At 47.1% G+C, this 20,574-nt stretch overlaps 1 protein-coding gene across 2 annotated transcripts in view; it reads right to left on the bottom strand.

Moving 5' to 3' along the window:
• AFF2 (ALF transcription elongation factor 2) overlaps nucleotides 1–20,574 on the bottom strand; it is a 496,057-nt gene that overhangs the window by 8,537 nt on the left and 466,946 nt on the right. For both annotated transcript variants that reach the window (XM_024117055.2, XM_055081794.1), the window contains 7 exons: nucleotides 20,101–20,323; nucleotides 15,267–15,556; nucleotides 14,631–14,694; nucleotides 11,822–11,958; nucleotides 7,807–7,878; nucleotides 6,913–7,006; nucleotides 4,097–4,149 (listed from right to left, as the gene is read on the bottom strand). In XM_024117055.2, coding sequence (XP_023972823.1) covers nucleotides 4,097–4,149; nucleotides 6,913–7,006; nucleotides 7,807–7,878; nucleotides 11,822–11,958; nucleotides 14,631–14,694; nucleotides 15,267–15,556; nucleotides 20,101–20,323 — 933 coding nt within the window. The remainder of the gene's footprint in view (nucleotides 1–4,096; nucleotides 4,150–6,912; nucleotides 7,007–7,806; nucleotides 7,879–11,821; nucleotides 11,959–14,630; nucleotides 14,695–15,266; nucleotides 15,557–20,100; nucleotides 20,324–20,574) is intronic.

Below are 20,574 nucleotides of genomic sequence, written 5' to 3'. Positions count from 1 at the left end.
CAGGCTCGGCGGCCGTGGCTCACGGGCCCGGCCGCTCCGCGGCACGTGGGATCCTCCCGGACCGGGGCGCGAACCCGCGTCCCCCGCATCGGCAGGCGGGCTCCCAACCACTGCGCCACCAGGGAAGCCCATCGGCGCTTTCTTTTAAATAATCAGCGGTGGAGGCGAGGAGAGCGAGGGCATGCGCTCGGTTTTGGTCACGACTGACCTGACACGAGGCTCTGTGAGCTGACCTTGCGCGGAGCACGGCTGCATACCCTGCACGCAGCATCAGATGCGTGAAATCCACAAATCAAAACCCGCCTAAGACACTGTGCCTCTGGCTAAAAGAGGGCTGTTGCCGCGCTCATCTTGGTGTGCCTCCAGCTCCAGCTTGGCTCTCCCCACAGCTTGGGCTTCGCCGTTCAGTTCTCCCTCTGTGGATGTGCTTCAGATCTGGTGCTTTTCTTCACACATCCCCGGCACGTGGCCACGAGCGTGCACGCCCAGCACAGGCTTCCGACCACACACAGCACGAGCACCCTGGGCCCATGACACTAGTCATGTCCTCACTGGAGGTGGTGGCGATCCCTGCGTGTGGAGTGCACTTCCCCCAGGGATCTGCATGGCTCGCTCTCCTATCATCCTTCCCTAATGTCCCTATTCAGGATCTTCCTCCCCCGTGCCAAGCAGCCCTTTCTACCCCTCCTCCTTGTTTCGCCTTCCTCCATGACATTTATTTTCTAGCATACGCACTCTTTTTGTACTGTCTTTCTCTTCCAAAAGAATGTGACCTTGAGGAGGGCAGGGATCCTTGTCTGTTTCATCCAGCGTCATTCCCAGCATCTGGAACAGTGCCTGGTGCACACACTATGTACTTAATACCAGTTAGATAAATGAGTGGATTACCTTCCAGCCATCCCTCTGTTATTATGTAGTATCCACTACATATGAGGTGCTCTGGGGAGGCAGGAAGAACAACGTACAGCAGCACATGGAGACGGTATACGTTTGTAAAGTGCCTGGCAGAGTGTCTCATACACAGTAGGCATGCAATAGCTATCTGGTGAATAAAAGAATGAACAGCCCCTTACTGAAACGAGCAAATAGTCTAATGGGGAGGAAAATCCATTAAATTCTGGCAATCCAGGCTAAGTGCCAAAAGTGACGCGCAGACCAAGAGCTGTGGGAGTTCTAGGGGCGAGATCACTGATGTTTTCCAACTCAAAAAGGTAAGAATGACAACAAAACATGGCAGTGGCAGTAGCCACTATTTGTTAAAGTTGCTGTGCACCAAGCACAGCGCTCTGGGCTTCACCGATATTACCTCTAAGCCTCGTGACAACTCTGTGGGTGAGTTTCTGCCACCACTGTTTCACAGATGGCAAAAGGGCTCAGAGAAATTCAGCTCCTTTTTGACGGTCACATAGCAAATCGGTCGAAGGGCCAGGATTTGAAATCAGGTCTGTTTTCCTCCAAAGTCCACTCTCCTTCCATTCCATCAAGTTACCGCAAAGTCCTACACTCCCTCTACTAAAGGATTCACCCGACCTGGGCGTCCATCTTGACCCTCACCCTTGAGTCCACATTGGCTTGTCTCTACCACTCTCCCCAAGCTCATGCCATGTTCACACAGGCACAGCCCTCCCCAACCTTGGGGGGCAGTTTTGCTTGATGGGGACGTTCCCTCCAGTGACCACCAAACTCCTCACAATGTTCACAGATGGCAAAAGGTGTCCCAAACATGTGGAGATATCCCTTCTCTTCCAACCCTTTCCGTATGGTACCCACGGCCACCCGTCTACCGAAAGAGTTCTTCTAAAGGCCTCAGATGGCCTCGTTCTTTCCTCCTTCCGTCGCCTTCCCAGCCTTCTTTCTTTTTATTCTCTCTGGGTGACATCCGAGACTGCTGCCCCGCCCTTTTAGACTCTCCATGACATGGTTTCCATGACTCTGTGGAGGTCAAAAAAGCTGGTGCACCACCTGTTTCTGTCTGGCCTGTGAGCTATAAATGGTGTGAAAAGATGGACCTCTGCAGTCAACTGGAGGAGCGAGAATGCTACCTCTGAACCCCAGTGAGGCAAACTGTTATTCTTTCAAAATTCCGTTCCTCTCCTGAACAGACTTGTACTGTAAAACTTGTACTTAACTGCTATTATATTCTGAATTTCATCAGTAAGATTTTTGTGGAAACTTGTTTTCTCTTATATTCTCTTTACATGACACCCTCGGTTTTGCCTCTGGGCCGGCAAAGCCCCAAATATGTACTATCTGGCCCTTTGCAGAAAAGGTTTGCCGAGCCCTGCTCTATATCAAGCGGATTTTTCTTCTCCTTTTTCCAACTGCTTCTTCATGGCCAGGGTCAGAGAAGCTTGCTTCTGCAAGGCATCGTGAGAGGTCTGGTGCGGGGCCAGCTGTCATCATTCGCTGGGGGAAGCAGGCTATAGCGTTGCTGGCGGACAAAGAAGCCCTCCCTGACCACCCACGGAGGCCCGCGCTCTCTTTCTCTTGGGTGTCTGCAGAACTTTGTTCATACCTGTCACCTCCCTCCACTGGACTGCGTGCTTCCCCCCGAGTGCAGGGAGCCCTTGGAATTCCGCTGCGTCCCAGGTCTCTTGTAGGGAAATGTACGCAAAGTATTTGCTGAATGAATGGGCTGTAACCCCTGGGCGACCGTTTTGAGTTGCCTCATTCAAAAGCTCTCTGGACTACCAAAGGGAGTGTGCTTTCTTCAGACAGAGGCTGCTTTAAAAATCATTTCGGGAGGCTTTTAATGTGACTTCACAAGCTTAGAACGTGTTTGAGTTCTTTCGTTGCAGAATTAAAAAAAAATTTTTTTCCCGACGATCCTTTAATGGCTGCTTACCTGAATGTGCCCTTGCTTTACTCCGTGCTCAGAGAAAATAGCTTTCTCTGGGCCTTTCAATAGTTATTTTTATTTTCTGAGCTTCCAGCGTTCTTTCACTTTTGTCCGTCAGTATAAGAGTGAGACCTAATTCAACAGTTTGAACGGTACTTCCTTTCAATACAGTAATTGAGTTAACACGTAGTTTTTAATGGATCTGTTCCCTCACTCTGAATGTTTTTATGATCTTAGCGTTCACAATCCCACGGCTTCGGGAGTGCGCTTTAAACTATAAAGTGGCAAAGGAGACTATCTCACTGTTCGAGAAAGTGTTTTGATCAGAGACATAAGAATTTTGAAGTGATGAAAAATGGGGAAAAAGCCCCAGCTCTTTGTGAAGGTGTACATCCACTGGTGCGAAGTGGGCCTGGGGCGGTGAGGGAGGTATTGGAATCACAGGAGAGGCGGATGCTCAAACAGTTAAGTGCGGGCATGTAGCCAGTTCAGGGCTGAGACAGAACTCGGATTCCAAGTCGCCCTCTGAAAAGGAACCTGTCTTCAGATGAGCCCCCGATGTCACTGGGTCCGGCCCTTTCATTGTAGAGAGAGGAAGGGGCTCTCTTAGTTTACCCTGGGAGCTAAGGGCAGCTTCTGGCCCACGTCAGCTGGTTTCCCAGCTCCTGCCCTACTGCTGGAGGGCTGAGCTGCCCCGAGCGGATAGGGCTCTAAGGACGGCCGCAGAGTGGGTGAGTTCACTGAGCCTCAGACCAGCAGTAGAGTAGCTGCTTTTACATTTTGGGTCAGGGTATTTTAGTATTAATATAAAAATCATCATGAAGGCTCAGATAACTGGCCGACGGAGCGCCTTCACATTTTCAGCACTATTATGCCTCTGGTTTTATTAAAGCACTTACCATATACCAATGAGTATTTCATTGGTCTTTCATTACTGAGTGAATCATTGAAAAATCACTGCGGTGGAGGTAACTTTACCCTGCCTCCCCGAAATGGCATGGTGCTTGCCGTCTCATTAACTGATACTTTGATGGCCGTCATTTGGCTTAAGGATCAAAAAGTGAAAGAAATTTGGAATCACATCATGTTAAACTTTTCTGTCCTGCTATTAGCTGAAACCTGACTAGAATTCTGCGTGCCCCCAAATTACTATAGATCCAGAACTGACCTTTCCACCTGGGGTTGTCCATAGCAAATATTTGGGGGTCTATCCAATCGCTGATTTTCATGAAAAAGTAATTTTCAGAAGATACTTACTTTCCATTGCCTACCCATGGAGATGGTATCTGAGCGACTTTTGAAGCATTTTGCTAAAAGAGAGAAAGAGAGAGGGAAATGAGGACATCTATCTTGTGTTTTATTAATTCAGAAACAGATGGAAGTGTGATTTCGAGTACATTAATATTGATTGCAGCATTTCGGGATGCCTCGTGTTTCCTTACCAGAGCTGGAACGTACGCGTGCGTCAGCTCACCACGACGCGCACTCGATGAAAATAGCTGGTTGGGATAATTAGTGGGCTCCAATCAGGACCATGAAAGTCACTTGATGAAAGATCTTATATACTAAAAGGCCCAGTGAAATCAGACTGAGTTCTCCAAGAAGTGGTTTAATTATCCTCATCTGAAATTTATTCTGCAAAACAAGCTCTTCAGAGTACAGACAAGCTTTGCACCTTTAGCTCCAGTTACAAACTTTTTCCCTGGGATGCAAGGTAGGATGCCGTTTCTGAAATCCCAGGAACTCGCCAGGACCAAGCAAGCAGCATTTGTGCGTGTGTGTGTCAATCACCTTGATTAGCTATTGTCACGTGCATGTCCTCATGGCTGATGGTTTTCCTTGTTTAGCGGCGCAACTGGCCCAGGGCTGCACTGCAGTGGAGCACTAACCAATCTTTTCCCTCCGATGGGCTGGTTTAAAGAATGGGCCTCCTCGAGAAGGGAACCCCCCCCCCCACCACACTGCTGGTGGGAATGTAAATTGGTGCGGCCACTATGGAAGACAGTATGGAGGTTCCTCAAAAAACTAACAATAGAACTACCGTATGATCCAGCAATCCAACTCCCGGGCGTATATTCGGAGAGAACCATACTTTGAAAAGACACATGCACCCCAACGTTCATCACAACACTATTTACAATATCGAAGACATGGAAGCAACCTGTGTCCATCAACGGATGAGTAGATAAAGAAGATGTGGTGTATATGTACAATGGAATATTACTCAGCCATAAAAAGAGAATGAAATAGTGCCATTTGCAGCAACAGGGATGGACCCAGAGATGATCATACTACGTGAAGTAAGTCAGAAAGAGAAAGACAAACACCAAACGATATCACTTATATGTGGAATCTAAAATATGACACAAATGAACTTATCTATGAAACAGAAACGGACTCACAGACATGGAGAGCAGACTTGTGGTTGCCAAGGGGGAAGGGGTGTGGGGGAGGGGTGGGTTGGGAGTTTGGGGTCAGCAGACGCAAACTAGTACGTACAGGATGGATAAACGACAAGGTCCTACTGTTAGAGCACAGGGAACTCTACTCAGTATGCTGGGATAAACCACAATGGAAAAGAATATGAAAAAGAATGGATATATGTATATAACTGAATCGCTTCGCCGTACAGCAGAAATTAACACAACATCGTAATAAATCAACTATACTTGAATCAAATGAATTTTTTAAAAAAGAATGGGTCTCCTCTGTTTTAGTGGCGCAGGAAAACCTGACACTCAGCACCGCCCCATGTGGTGGGAGCCTCCAGTTTCGAACCTCAAAGAAGCTCAACGCACTGCCAGAGGAGCGAGTTACTTAACGCCTGTTTGGTATCTTGCAACGCCCTGAAAGCTACACAGGACAGGCCGCAGAGGACAGATGCTGGGGCTGGGGCTCAAAGCGCGAGCACAGGGTCAGCATCAGCGTTGCTAACAAGTTCGCAGGCAATGCTGATGCTGCCCCAGACCCGCAGCATCAAGACGCCTTTCCAGAGCCCAGGTTGACACCGTAGACGTTAACGGTCGTGGGCAGCTGCTGCATTTGACCACGTTCACCTCCACAAGCACTGGCTTTATTACGGCCACACCACGTGACAGCCGGGGAACCCGCTCCCTTTCCCGAGCTGGTGCCCTCCCTCACACAGCTGTGCACCCTCTCTCACCGGGTTCTGATGTTTGAGGTAAGGTCAGGATTTGATTCATTTCACACAGCTGCCTTTGGTGCAACTGAGCCAAGCGGTCTGACGAACGTGGCAAAAAAAATACTACCACTAAATAAATCAATAAAATTGTCCTTTTCCTTTCAAGACCTGCCCAACAGGAGCCTTGAGCCCCCTCAACTCTACAACGTGACCAGTGTTATGGGGGTAGAAGCCACAGAAGCTCCCAGGACCCTCGAGCCGGTGACACCCGGCACAGCGGCCAGGCCCAGCTCCAGGCTTGCAGTTTTCATTCGGGCTCATTCCCACATTTCGGCATTGCATCTCATGGTTGAGATATCTTGTTTTGCTTGCAGATTAAAGCCTTCAGCTCCCTAGACAATGCATTTGTTTATTTACTGTTTGTTCATTTTGGCAGCCAAAGCGATCAGCTGTCTTCAAGTGCAACCACTGTCCTCCAAGACTCCCCGTGGTCACAGGGGGTGTGGCTGTCCCCGCAGAGCCCAGGGTGGCTGCAGTGACTTCTCTCCCTGCTGAGGAATTTCTAGGCTGGCGTCTCACGTAACACGAGACTGGCCACAGCCATGGCCACAGCTCCAGCCGCGTCCTCTGGCGGGTCCACCGTGCAGGGCAGGCGGAAGGCATTGCCCCCGACTGCAGCTGGGAAGCTGCCCGGGGCCATTTGTCCAGTCCAGAGACTCATCGCCGGATTGAACTACTGTACCTTCTTCTCCCTGGAATCAAGTCAAACCTAAGCTCTCCGCCGAGCCCCAAAGGAGAGGTGGGAGGAGCCAGGATGAGGAAGGTCAAGCCTTTGGCAGCAGCAACCTTGACACTTTTAATAACATGCCTGCCACGTCTCATTAGTGATTTAATCACCCGGGGCCTATAAATTATACCAAATGAGGATTACCTTAAAATATTCCATCAGTGATCTGGAGTACTTCATGGCGTGGTCCTTCTTCAGTTTGAACATCCGCAGGTAGAGAAGTGATAAGCATCGGTAGCTGTGGTGACGAGGAAAGGACCATGTGAATGCCAATGCTCACCCACACCTATAAAACTAAAAACGGACTCCTATTTTGCAGTTACTCTCCTACGGCTATCGAGGGATATAAGTGAAAAAAGAAAAAAGATTTGAAAAGAAGGAGTAAGCATAGCACAGGGAACTATACTCAACATCCTGTGATAAAGCATAATGGAAACGAATATGAAAAAGAATATATATAGATGTATAACCGAGTCACGGCATTGCACAGCGGACGTTAACACAACATCGTAAATCAACTACCCGTCAATAAAATTTGAAAAAACGAAAAAAAGAGTTCACAAAAGACGGAAGAAGGAGGCCGAATGTCAAAGTCGGGGAGCTATTTTCAGAAGCTACACTGCCGACTTTGAGGATGGACGGAGGGGCCATGAGCCAAGGAGTGCAGGTGGCCTCTAGAAGCTGGGAAAGGCCAGGAAGATGATTCTCCCCTAGAGCCTCTGGAAGGAATGCAGCCTCGCTGACACTCTGATTATAGGCTCGTGAAACACGTTTCCGACTTCTGACCTTCAGAACTATAAGATAATAAATTTGTGTCGTTTTTTAAAAAAAGGAGGGGGAAGCGTTAAAATCCCATCTTGATAAGGGTATAAATTCGGAGAGTAACTGTTTAGTCAGCGACCGAAGGAATCCACCAGTTAGCCTTCCAGAGTTTAATGGAAAACAAGAATAATGATCTGGGGGTAAGCAGCTTAAGTTGACTTGCCAAATCCTTCTGCAACATTTCAGCTGTTTCCTGGTGGCCTCCAGGAAGCTTACCATAGTACGGCCAGCTTTTTGTCCCCATCCGAAGCCAGGGGGCTTGCAAAGTTCTTCAGCCTCATTGCATACCTTTGAAGAGAAAGGACAAGCTCAAGTGGAATCCGTCTGACCCTTCAGAGAGTCCCGAAGCCATTGGTGTTCTCATCACCTAAATGCGCTAGCCCCACATTTGCTCTGGGCGGGAGGACTGAGAAGGGCGTGTGGGCAAAAGTGTGCTTTCCTGAAAACATACACAAAATGACGACCACAGGAGTGTCACAGGGGCACTGCTGCGACAGATGGAAGCTAGCTCTGGAGAAGCCAGAGCCCACGTTCCAGAACAGTGCTGTGGAACTACTGTGGGTCTGGCGTGTGTATAAATGCTGGCAAAATACTGTTTCTAAGAACATTCTAGTTAAACAATATTATTGGCTTTCAATGAGACGTGGACACAAATGTCAGTTTCAGTTGAGTTTTTGACAGATGAGGTAATTAAATAATAACACAGCTATGTCTGACCTGAGTGTAGCTGTGTGTTTCTAATGGCTCAGGTGTGGAACCTATTCCTCTAGGAAGTGGTTTCTTTGGTTTTTTTTTTTTGTTTTTTAAGGGAGGTACATTTCGCAGCGGGTAAAGGTCTGAGCGCTCCTAATTTATGGTGCTTGTATATTTTGTCTTTCCATTCTCTTTAATTGTTACTGTTCCACACCTGGGAGATCAAAGGTGGAGTACTTCCCATTTTTTTTTTTTCCTTCGAGCTGAGCAGATACCATCCCGGGCATTTAGACTCTTGAAAATCAATTCATTGCATAAAATCATTGTCTGAGCTTTAATGCAATTTCACAGGCACTCGCGGTGGAATAAGTAACAGAGTTCAGTGTTGCAGAGGGAAGTTGAAAATGTGCAGGCAGCCCCGACTAGCTCTCGATTACGAGAAGGCGATGGCGAGCCCGCACTTTCAGCGGCCTCCCCGGAGCACCGGCGCCCCCTATCGCTCTGCTCTCCCCAGTTACTGCCCCAGTTCTGTCCAGTGAACATTTTCCAACAAAAGGACCCGCGCACTTGATGTGGGTCCCTCCTGTTGCTGCCATATTAAGCAAAAAGGCTTCTTATGATGTCATAAATCTGTCTTTGACAGCTGGATCACTGAAATGTCAAGTCATTGTGGGGCCCCACTTGTTTTCACAAGTATATGTCTATTGCAGATTCCCAAGGCTCAGAGCAACCATAATTACTTGAATGAAAAAAATGGGGTGCTCTCTCTGCAGCCAGCATACCGTCAGGGAGAGAGTAATAAAAATCTCTTCAACATAAAATTACGCTACTAAAAACCATGTTCCTATTACAGTTGCCCTCTAATTGCAGCCACTGTTGAAGTGCCTTGATAGTGGAGTTCCAATGGCTTACACGGGCCAGAAGACTTAGTTGCTTTAGCCCATTTTATTCCCAACTGAAATTTCTCTCCAAAAAAAATTATACACACACATATACTAGAAAATGTAAAGTTCTACATATATAGAGGATATACAAAGTAGTGCATGTAGAACCGGTAAAATCTGAGAGAAAAAAGACCCTGATGACATCTGAGTAAGGCAGGTGGACTGTAGCAATGTCCTTGCCCTGGCTGTGATCTTGGACTAGAGCTATGCTAGATGGGGGAAAACGGGGGGGCGGGGGGGGGGCGGGGGGAGAAAGAGGTACACAGGAACTTTCTGTATAATTTCTTATAACTGCATGTGAATATCCAATTATCTCAAAATAAAGTTTCAAAATACTGACTTAAAAGTGAATGGCTATAAATTCTCCATTGACTTTCACCAGGTTCCACTGAAAATGTACTCCTATGGGGAGTAAACTATCCCATCATGTAAAAAAACAACTGCGCTTAGACAAAAAGAAAAAAAAATGTGTAAATACGAAAGGAAAAAGAAGTGTTTTCTAATGGAAATAAATATCACTCAGCGATTCACGTGGCATTTTTACCAAAAATGAAATTTGATGTTTTGCTTTTCTATTTAGAGAGGCATGTGTTTTCCTAAAAGAAAACAAGAAAAAATAAATATATAGAGGGTGAAAACACCCACAATTTCACCCCCAATTACAGATGTGACCTTATTTCCCTCCCAGGTTGGTCCACGTACAGAAACATGCTTTTCGTGGTCAGAAATGCAATGTGTCTATAATTCTGTGGCTTGCTTTTTTACCTTAACGTCATATTATAAACATTTTCGTGCAGCTACATAGTCTCCCTCATCGTTGCATTTCAACGGCTGCAAATCATTCTGTTGAGTGTACTGCGATGTCATTAATTACCCTTCTACTGTTGGTGATTTGGTTTGCTTCTAATTGGGCGCGATAATATAGGCCAAACTGAACACTGTACAGATAACTCGTTCTCCTCTTACAAGTCTTTTCTTCAGTATAGAAAAGTCAGACTTCTGGAAGTTGAATTACTGGCTCAGAAGATACGAATGCTCTCTTGTATAGGTTTTCCTACACAATACCAAACTGCCCTCAATTTACAACGATCAATTTCCATTCCCATCAACAGCATGGAGGAGGCCCAGTTCCCCATTATTTTGCGTATGTGCTAACACTAGGTATTAACATTTTTACCTTTCCCTGTCAATCTAAAAAGTGCCTTGTTTTAATTTGCGTTTGGGGATGAAGAGAAGGCATGGCTTGTCTGCAGGTTTGTTCATTAAAGTTGCCCCTCCATTTTGAATCCTTATCGTTTCTGCCAGGATTTTCATCTTGTGCATCCTCGGAAACTGCGGGCAGCCTCGTATAGACACTGAGAAATCAATTTCCCCTTGAAAGCTACAAGTGGCGGTGGTGGCTTTCACAGGGCATTAAGTAAGTCTGAGAGATACTTTATATACTTCTCAGAGCAGCGAAAAGCCAAAGATGGCTGCCTGGCCTGTCAAGGTAAGGCTGGAACTTTCCTCATAATCTCCCTACTTTGGTGGCTTTAACTAAATCTTCTGATTCTATGTAACCATCGTTTTTTTTTTTCTTCTTCTTCTTCTTTATAATGGTTCCCATTCTTCTGATCTTTTCAAATGCTTTCCTGGGAAAATATGCATGCTAAATCTGTCCGATGTCTGTCTGAAGGTTTAGGTACAAGGGTCCTCAGATTTGTAACAGTTTATTGCAGATGCAAGAACACAGTAAAAAGCAGGCCGGGCATTATCGATTAACCAAGCCAGAGGTGGCTGGGATACAAGGACCTATCAGGTGAAGAACTGCTCACTCAATCAAAAGCCATGATGTAGCCCATCCTGCAAATGAGGGTGCTTATCCACCATTCAGAGGTAGAGGAAATTCCTGTACAAATACCTGCAGATTACTGGAAAGCACTAGAATGGATATCATTTCTTCTGATTACCCACAAACTCCCTCCACTGCACCAAGAGCAACAGGCCAGAAAATTTCCTTCAAAATGCAAATGAAACCAATAATCTGTGCCGTTAATACACCCTTCCCTATTATCAACCTCATCTCTCCCCTCCCCCTGCTACCACCTTGACTGTCCCTCAAATTCCAGAGGCATGGAGCGTCTACTCCACAGCTGCGGCCTCCAAAGCTGCCTTGGTGTTGGAACAGTGCCCCTCCGTTTTTAGTAACTGAGGCAGAAATTTTTGGAGAACATGGTTTGTAACAGAAATCCCAACAGCACCGCTTTTTGTGAATTATAAAACTGCGCTTTGAAAAGCCAAGTGTCCACGCCAAACAGTGAAATGATGATACTTTACTCGCATCCACTACCTTTCCATTTTAATTTTATGACTATTGCAAATTGTAACACTCACGTTGTAACCTCTGAAGGGAATAATTGATACAAGCAGTGTCCATCAGTTATAAGTTTTCCATGACATGAATAAAATGGCAAGAACGAATTACGATGACTTCTAAGAAGAAGATGCCTTGGAAGAGTCATTATTATGTGGAAGTGATAGTTTGCAAACATAGCGAGCGGCTTCTAATGATGACTGGAAAGAGCTAAGGAAGAAGGCAGCAGAGAGGCACGAACCTGAGAAGCTCCACAGTCTCAGAGTACATGGTGTACGGAGACTTGGCTTCCAGAGGGTCGCGCTCCATCGCGTTGCCACATTCGGTGAAGGACAGGGCTGCATCAGCGTAATTCACGGCTTTGCCAAATTTCTCAAACTGAAACAGGAAGAAGACTTGTCAACATGACGGTTCCTCTCCTCTCCTTCATCTAAAGCAGTGGTGTTCAACCCGGGGCAACTTTGCACCCCTCCCCCAGGGAACATTTGGCAACGTCTGGAGACCTCTTTGGTTGCCACCACTAGGGATGAGGGGCATCTAGTGGACAGAGGCCGGAGATGCTGTTAAACATCCCTCAATGCACGGGACAGCTCCCACACTGGAGAACTGCCCAGCCCAACAGTGCCAAGGCTGACCTATGGAGCGGGAGCAACTAGGAATTTGTCTAGACAAGGACGTAACTGATTTCAGGTTCCATTGCCATGACGTGGAGGCCGGTTGAGAAGAGAAAACTGCAGCCAAGGTATCACGTCTTTGTGGTATTCCTGTTGCTGTTATCTTTTTGGTGGACCAGGATCCAAATCACTGCCTCGACTAGTTTCTCTTGACTACACTCACGAGACTGGTCATCATAATGTCCTCTAGACAGAGCTTGCAGTGAAACCCTGTTTCTTACAAGCCTCCTGGACAGCTAACCCATTTAGTCTTTGCTTGCAACTCCAGATGAGCACATCATCCCCACCCCCAGGAGAAGAGTAACAAATGGATGCTACTGCCATGAAAAATAGGAAGTTGCAGTGTGACTGTTGACGATAATCACATCGCTTTCACTGTAAATGATGGTCTGAAATGGTGCGTCAAAAAGCCCCCAAATAGAGCACTACTAAATATTTTAGTTTAGTAAAATTTTATTGCAGAAGGTTTCAGCCCTGATAATGGTCACGATTAAACTGACTTAGACATACTGATTTCTTTTTTACGTGTAATGAATATTACATATGACACTTTTATAGTGAGTATTTTCTAACAGTATTTAACACATTTTCAATGTTTGATAGCCGGATGGAAGAATTCCACTAATACAGAATTTTATGTGAAAGAACCAATAGAATGCAGATTGCGCTACCTTAATTTTCTCGTATACCTTTTATCAAAACATTTTCTATGCAGCTGTGAAGGTTTCGGTTCTCAAAACAGCAGAGTAGCTGTCTCTAGCAAAGGATTAAGTACACCTATAAAATGATGAGTTACAGGTCCTGCAGAATCTCTTGCTGTAAATGCCTCTCTTTGCAATAAATGCTCTCCAGCTTTTATGTACTGCAGGAATTCTGTGGTTTCCTTTCTGTAAGCTGTTGTGGAAAAATATCGGTTTCAGCCCAATTCAAAGCGATTCTCTGAAAACCTCCTTCTTCTCTTGCCTTACAAGATAATTTCCTTAGGTCATCTGACTCTGATTGGCTCTCCCCTGTGGAAATTAAAAGCTTTACATCCTGAGTTTTGAAACTGACTTTTCATTTGCAAGCCCACAGCTGGAAGGATCCTTGAAGATCACCTGGCCCGAATCTCTCTTTTTCCAAAAGGAATAACTGAAGTCCAGAGAGAAGACTACATGGGCCACAGGGCCAATTAGGGGCTTGAACTCCAAAGGAGTGCCTAGCTCTGGTGTAGACGTAAGCCAAGCAAAGACATCTTCCTCTAAATGAGCATTGCTCAAGCTTTTCTTTTTTTTCTTATCATTCCTCCCCAGCCCCACCCGCCACCGAGGGAGATTTTTTTTTTCACACACCCCACGGAAATTTTAATACTAAAGACATACCGATTATCTCCTTATGTACCGTGGCCCTTTGGAGGGCAGTGGATGGTGGCCACGCACAAGCCACGGCACAGAGACCGTCGTGGTCCCCCATTACAGCCCTCCCAGTGGCAAACAGCACAGGGCAGCTAAGTCCTGGCTGGACACAACGTGATGATGGAGGATGTGATTTTTTTTTTTTTTAACCCAACGGAGTTGAACTGACACCTCTTAATTATGCTGGGCTTTAGTCAAAGGTGAGGGCCCTGAATTGAGGGCAGTGGTTCTCAACCTTGGCTGCACTTGGGAATCACCCGGGGGGAGCTTTAACACCCGTGCCTGGGTCCCAGTGTCGGAAATTCGGATTCCATTGCCCTGGGGTGCGGCTTGGGCATCAGGGCTAGTTTGAAGCTCCCCAGGTGATTGTACCACACGACTGAGACCCCCCTGTTAGGTGGCTCAGTCAATCAGACGACTCCCCATGCTCTCACAACCCTTGGAGGCAGCGAGGCCAAGCGTCGGGGGAAATCCAGAGAACAGAACTTCCTTTCTGTGTGCAGGGACCTAGGCTGGCTGTGGGCCTCACTCTGGAACCATGTCATCAAATGCAGCGAGGAGCTGAGATTTTTCTACAGGCCTGAGTTTCCCAGAGCCAATGACTGAGGCCCCTTAACTGGCTCTCAGCAGCCCTCTCCCTGCCCACACCAGTTCGGGTTTACTGGAACCCATGGGAGCTCCCCGCTTCCCCAGGGCAGTTTCAAAGGTCATTTCAAAATCACTTGAAAGACAGTACAAGCCACTGAGCTTCTGAAGTGGGAGCAAGGGGAAGAAGAGTGGGAAAACCAAGAATGGCAGGGCAACGTGGCACCAAGACCTTGGGGAATCCCGTGCTAAGGAATTAACCAGCTCCAATCTCTCTGTGTCACAGCAGCAATGAAAAGGTTTGACTCGTTTGTAAAGTGCCTTCTGCCTTCTTTGTTTTCCTTCAAAGCCTCTTACCTGAATGGAAGGAGAGCAACGGGAGAGAGAGGAAACCTACCAGTGCATCAGCTTTGTGCTTCAGCTTCTTCGCCTCTTGCATGTAATAATCAGCGTTGTGAACCCTAAACAAACAAAACGAGCACGTTCAGAAAGCAATGTTTCATCTTTTCATTAAAAGACCGAATAGTCACAATTTGGGGGGGCTATGAATCCACTCCTATACAATGCCTTGAACAGGGCCGATGAATGCTTGTCGTGCATATAATAACCAAGCTTGAAATAGTCCAGTGAATGGAATCGGAAGTGCATAATGGCCCATTAGGATAAATACCCACATCCTCCAACCCCAACCATTCCAGCTGCCCAAACCGATCCAAGAGAACCTAGCTATAATTCTCTTTGCTGGCACACAGCTCTATCTGAGGACACGGGTGAGGCAAGGAGGACGAGCAAGCTGGGATTCAGCACCTGCCTTCGGAAACAGTTAACAGAGCTCCACGATTAAAATGGGCCAGCGACGTTTCCCGATGGGGATAGAGGTGTGTGTGAGGAGGAGGAGGAATCTACCTTCAAGGCTATAGGAGCTGCACTGCTGCCTCTGAGGTCTTATTTCGGGTGACACATGCACGGTGCTCGAAAAGCCATACTGCCCCCACCCCCATTCACCACTCCAGAGAATCTGGGGACAACATACGAGTCATCAAAAGTGAGCTTGGGTCTCCGGACATTGGTAGTGCTGCTGGACAGAACGGGCAGGGCCGCCCAGGATGTCATCTCCAGGTGACTGCTGTCCATGAGGCCGGTAGTGATGGTGGAGGTGATGGTGGAAATGGTAGTGGTAGTGGTAGTGGTAGTGGCAGTGGCCGTGGCAGTGGCCGTGACAGTGGCGGTGACAATGGCAGTAGCAGTGACAGTGGCAGTGGCAATAGCAGTGTTGGTGACAGTGACGGTGGCAGAGGCTGCCTTTTTTGGAGTGTCTCCCTCCTGGGAAAAAGGAGGACAAAGAATTTCCATTAGGTCCAGATTTTTAGAGCATCTTTTCATAAATGCCTGGCATGTCAAGCACACTAGGAAACAAGACGAGAGGAAAGAAAACAATGCACACAGCTGGAGGATACACAGGTGACCCTGCTACATGTCATGAACTCCGGGAATCACCAGCTTTTGTTCTATGATGACACCAAACACCAAGCTAGTCACGTGCTGTGACTACATAGCTCCATCATCCCAGTGAGACAGTCATTGGTGAAGGTCTAAATCCAGTTGGGGATGTGAGGGGGGGGAGGAGAAGAATGGGAAACGGAGGGAAGGAGAGAGAGAGGGGCAGAGAGAAGAGAGAGAGAGAGATTATCACCCTGACGTGTATATTTCTGACAAGGGAAGCAGCCCAGAAACTGTCTCTAGGGTAAGAAAAGTACTCTAGTCACTCTGCAAAATGCCAGATCCAGGGCAGCAAAATGCCAGCACACCAGGCATCGCACTGCAACAGTCAGTACCCTGGGACCGAGGCTGAGGCTGCCTTTCCGTTCACGCGAGGCCTTGACTGCTTTCCTGCTAGGGGATGCCACGGGAGCGCCTCTTCATTTCCAGGCCTTGGGAGGGTGAAAGCTGATCTGTACCAGGTCAAAAATCAAAGGAGTCAGAGACTTCTGAGTTCCACCCTGAACTGTCATTGCCATAGAAAGAATGGGATCCAGATGCACGAAGCAGGGGGGACGATTTGTAACGATGTGACACTCTGCGTCACGAGACCACGTGCCGTGTTCACGCCGCTGACTCTGCCCCCATGACAGGATTTGCCAGTCTTGCGTGCACTGGCACAGATCTGACAGTAAGCAGATAACTCCCCGAGGGAAACCTCCACCTTACCCTCTCTCTGATGCTCCTGCAGGGATCACTTCTGGAGAGTTCCACCAAGACGGCCCATCAGCACCTCCAATTGCTCTGAAACCAAACTGACATCCAAACCGGTCCCCTTTGTCTGTGAATGGCAGGATGGTCTCCCCTGTCACCAAGGCGGGATTTCTCCAGGCCGGTCAGGGCATGGTGGTCATCCCTGGGCTAGGAGCATCAGAACCGGTGTCCGCCCCGCCCTGCCTTCCACCTGAGCTGCTCTGCTTTAACCAGTTTTAGATACTGAAGTTCTGTAAATTATTTCATTTCAGAACATGATCATGCTCCTGAAACTCTTTTTGAAAACCACTGCTCTGCTTCCTCTCTTATTTCTCCTTCTCCATCACCCTCGTCTAATCCATTGCAAAGTCCTATTCGCTCCCTCTCCCCAGTGTCTCACAATCTGTCCCTTCCTCCTCTGAAGCCTCAAGGTGCAGGCTCTCGTGGCTTCAGCCAGAGTCAGTCACACAGCCTCCTGGCCGGATGCCCGGCCTCTGAGCCAGCTTTTCCAATCGCCCTCCAGCTGCTCCCTGCCAGCCTGAGCTTCCTGAACCGGGCTCCCTGCGTTCCGCTGCCTTGCGGCTGAGTGCAGACCCCAGGCTGAGCTCCTCTGCTGGTGCGTAAGGCCCTTCCTGACCTGGCTTCACCCTTCCCGACTCCCGCCGACGAACCTGCCACCGAACTGAACTCATCAGGCTTTCTCCACTTTCCTGCTTTGGGTCCTTCGCAGTCTTAGGGTTGAAAAAGCCTCCTCTTCGTTACTTTCTTCACCTTGCGATAATGTACTGTATTTTTTCCGTTTTTAAATTGAGGTTAAGATACACATGACATCCAATTTACCATCTCAACCATTTTTAAATGGCCAGTGCGCTAGCGTTAAGCACATTTACATCCTCGTGCAACCGATCTCCGGGGCTCTTCGGTCTTGCAAAGCTGAAACTCTGTGCCCATTAGACCGTAAGTCTCCATCCCCTTACTGCCACCCCCAGCCCCTGGCCATCACCCTTCTAGCTTCTGTCTTTGCAAATCTGACTCCTCGAGGTGCCATGTGTAAGTGGAATCATACACTCTTTGTCTGTTTGGGCCTGGCTCATCTCATTTAGCATAATGTCCTCAAGGTTCACCCAAGTTGTAGCACACGTCAGAATTTCCTTCCTTTTGAAGACTGGATAATATTCCACTGTGCGTAGAGACCACACTCTTGTTTAATCATTTCCCCTCATTACTAAACCCTCCTTAACACTCTCAGCTCAACCCAGCTCAACAAATGCCTTCCCAGGAAAACTGCCTCATGTATATGGCCAGAAGTGCTGTAAACCTTTCTGGTCCCTTTAGAGATGGGAAGGGTGTGTCTCAAGCCCTCCCCTAAGACACCAATCAGCAGCTGTTTCGTATCCGAGTTTATCGAGCACATACACGTCTCATTGCTCACCTTAGACTGGGAACCCTTTAGGCGCTGGGGCCGTCTCTGATTTACGAGACTCCCACCCCAGCCCCGTCCCGCTACCCCACCGCCCAGTGCACTCAGTGATTTGCTGAACGCGGGCCTGCCTGCCTTAATCAAAAGGGTCACTTTACAGCGAAAAGTCAAATGTGAACATTTCTTGTATCCATGAAAGTCTTATCTTTTCCACTTCATCCTGGACCTTCCGATTATCAAAGATTCTTACCATCAAGAGCTCATTGCGATAACTGTGCTGAGAGACTGCACATCTGAAGATGGTTATGGTGGATACGGAGAAAAGCATTTAAAGTTCATCACGGATTTTATTCAACCCAAACACACAAAAAACTCAGAGGCTTCTGAACTCCTAAGCCAGCTCCACGCTTCTACCGCCAAAGCCAGATGACCCAGACCAAACAGCTGGGTCAGCCCCAGAGAGAGGCACGTGTCTCTACGGCCAAGACAGGTGACAAGAACCCTGAAACACCACGTCCACCACGCACATGGAGGTGATGTCGGTCCTGGCACATCTGACTGGAAATGGCCGCGTTCAGCCATGATCATGTAAGTCATATAAACACGTCCTCTGTTGACCCTCACTCATCCACTGAGTCAATAAACAGGACTTCGTGCACACATGGGACAGAGAAGACTCTGAGAGCAGAAAACGGAAAACGCTTTTGGAGCTGGAAGAACCCGTATAGCTCATCTAGTCAAATCTACTCATTTCATGGACGCAAAGAGGTTTCATAATTTGCCCAAGGTCACAGAACAGATTTGTTGCGGTGTTAGCACTATATGTCAAGCAAGTCTCTTAACTTCCACAAAGTCTCTCAGATTTCAAGCCACTAGTGGAAAAAACTAATGGCCAAAGAAGAGGCAACAGGTACTCAGTCCATCATGGGGACCCCGGTGATTTCCTCAAGAAGAACGATCCATTTCTAGGTGAAAACGTAATCATGTTTATCAGGTTTCCCCAGTACTTTTCAGCTCTCGTGGAAACGCCTTTGCAGGATCCTCTTATTATCATTGTCATAATAACATCTGTATTAAGCATCTAATTATTTGTGACCATGTACTAGGCGCTATATGAAGAGAATTGCCTAGATATGGCGCATGCCCTCCAAAAGCTTGCAGTAGAAGAAAGCCGTTGGAGTTTCTAACATTAATTACATTCAGTGTGAAAAATAGGATTGATAGTGTAATTACTGTTTAGAATAGACAGTTTCATTCCTAACATTATAAGTCAGCATCTTTACATGTGAATGCAAATATAATGTGGGCACACACACACATACAAATTTCATTTGGAAAGTGACAACTCTGTAATAGAGCAATTTCTTTACGTCACCAGTAAAATTTACCTAGATATGTAAATTGTGGTCCTTAAAGCTCAGGTCCTTAAACCTCGTGGCTTTTCATGAAAGTGTTAAATGGGCGCTTTTGGTTCAGGGGCCACCAGGCTGGCGCTAGACATTTGAAAACTCATTGATTTTCACGCATTTGCTTTTCATACTACACTTAAAGGAGATCAGATGCATATGGATGCTGTATCTCCGCATACGTGCATTTACCCAAAAAGGCAGGTACATCTGCCATTAACATTCACTAGCGACACGGTCGCTCATGGTTTTCACGGTTCAGGTACCTATACCTGGGGCAGATAAAAAGACATTGTGTATAGATGTGAAAAGTGATACAACTTCTCAATTATTTATGCTAATCGAGCAGCAGCGCAGAAAATCGAAAGGATGGGATAATCCTTTAGTTTGGCTTAGAGAACCACAATTGTGTGATTTTAGCAACAGATTCGCCTTTTAAACTCCATCCTTTGGAGTCACTATTTTAAAACACAATTCACACCTGCTAAGCTGGGTGGTGGAAAGATGTAACTTGGAGTCCCGGCCCCAGTTCCATGACCTTGGGCAATTCCGTCCATTTGTTCTCTCCCTTTCAGTAAATGATCAGTGCCTCCCATGTGCCAGATGCTGCGGTCAGTACTGTGGAAGTGTCCCCCACCCCCAAGATCTGAAGGGATTGGACCAAAGGACGTCCAAGGCCCTGAATGCCTGCATAATAATCTGTTTGGAGAAGTAAGACTGGAATGAAAAATTCATCTTGAGTTCAGTTAGATAAGCTGGGTCAACTTGTTTCCACCTGACAATGATAAGATTTCTTCTGAGATGCTTACGTTTACAGATATCCCCTTGAAAGTAGCACAGAATTTGCCTTCACTCCTCTTAGGTTTGGTCGAGGTGATCTGTCCAATCACAGGGAGGGTCTTGTCTTGACTGAAGGGACCATTATTGCCGCCGATGTTCCTGCGGCGTGGAGGATCCTCTGGCAGTGGGGAAAGTGGAGGGGGAAACAGCTTTTCCTCTTTTCTTCTGTTTGCTCTCCTGGATGAATTATTTCTGTGTAAACAAAAAGTAGAGGGTGTCAGAAAATTTTGTCTCTCTTTATTCTGATCTTTCCCATGAGGCTGGTACTTTCAGCTAAAGTAATATGTTGGTTGATGGTCCTTCACTTGTGGTGAAGAGTATACATAAAAACGCATAGAGACATAGATATCTATAGAGAGGGAGCCCTCCCTCTAGACTGAGTTATAGATAAATGCAGCCATATGTATCTAAGAATAAACACGGGTCTTGGAAACAGAACTCCA

The sequence above is a fragment of the Physeter macrocephalus genome, chromosome 21 (assembly GCF_002837175.3).
Source record: "Physeter macrocephalus isolate SW-GA chromosome 21, ASM283717v5, whole genome shotgun sequence".
NCBI lineage: Eukaryota > Metazoa > Chordata > Mammalia > Artiodactyla > Physeteridae > Physeter > Physeter macrocephalus.
The sequence above is the reverse complement of the archived record's forward strand: the minus strand, read 5'-3'. Positions and strand labels throughout refer to the sequence as shown.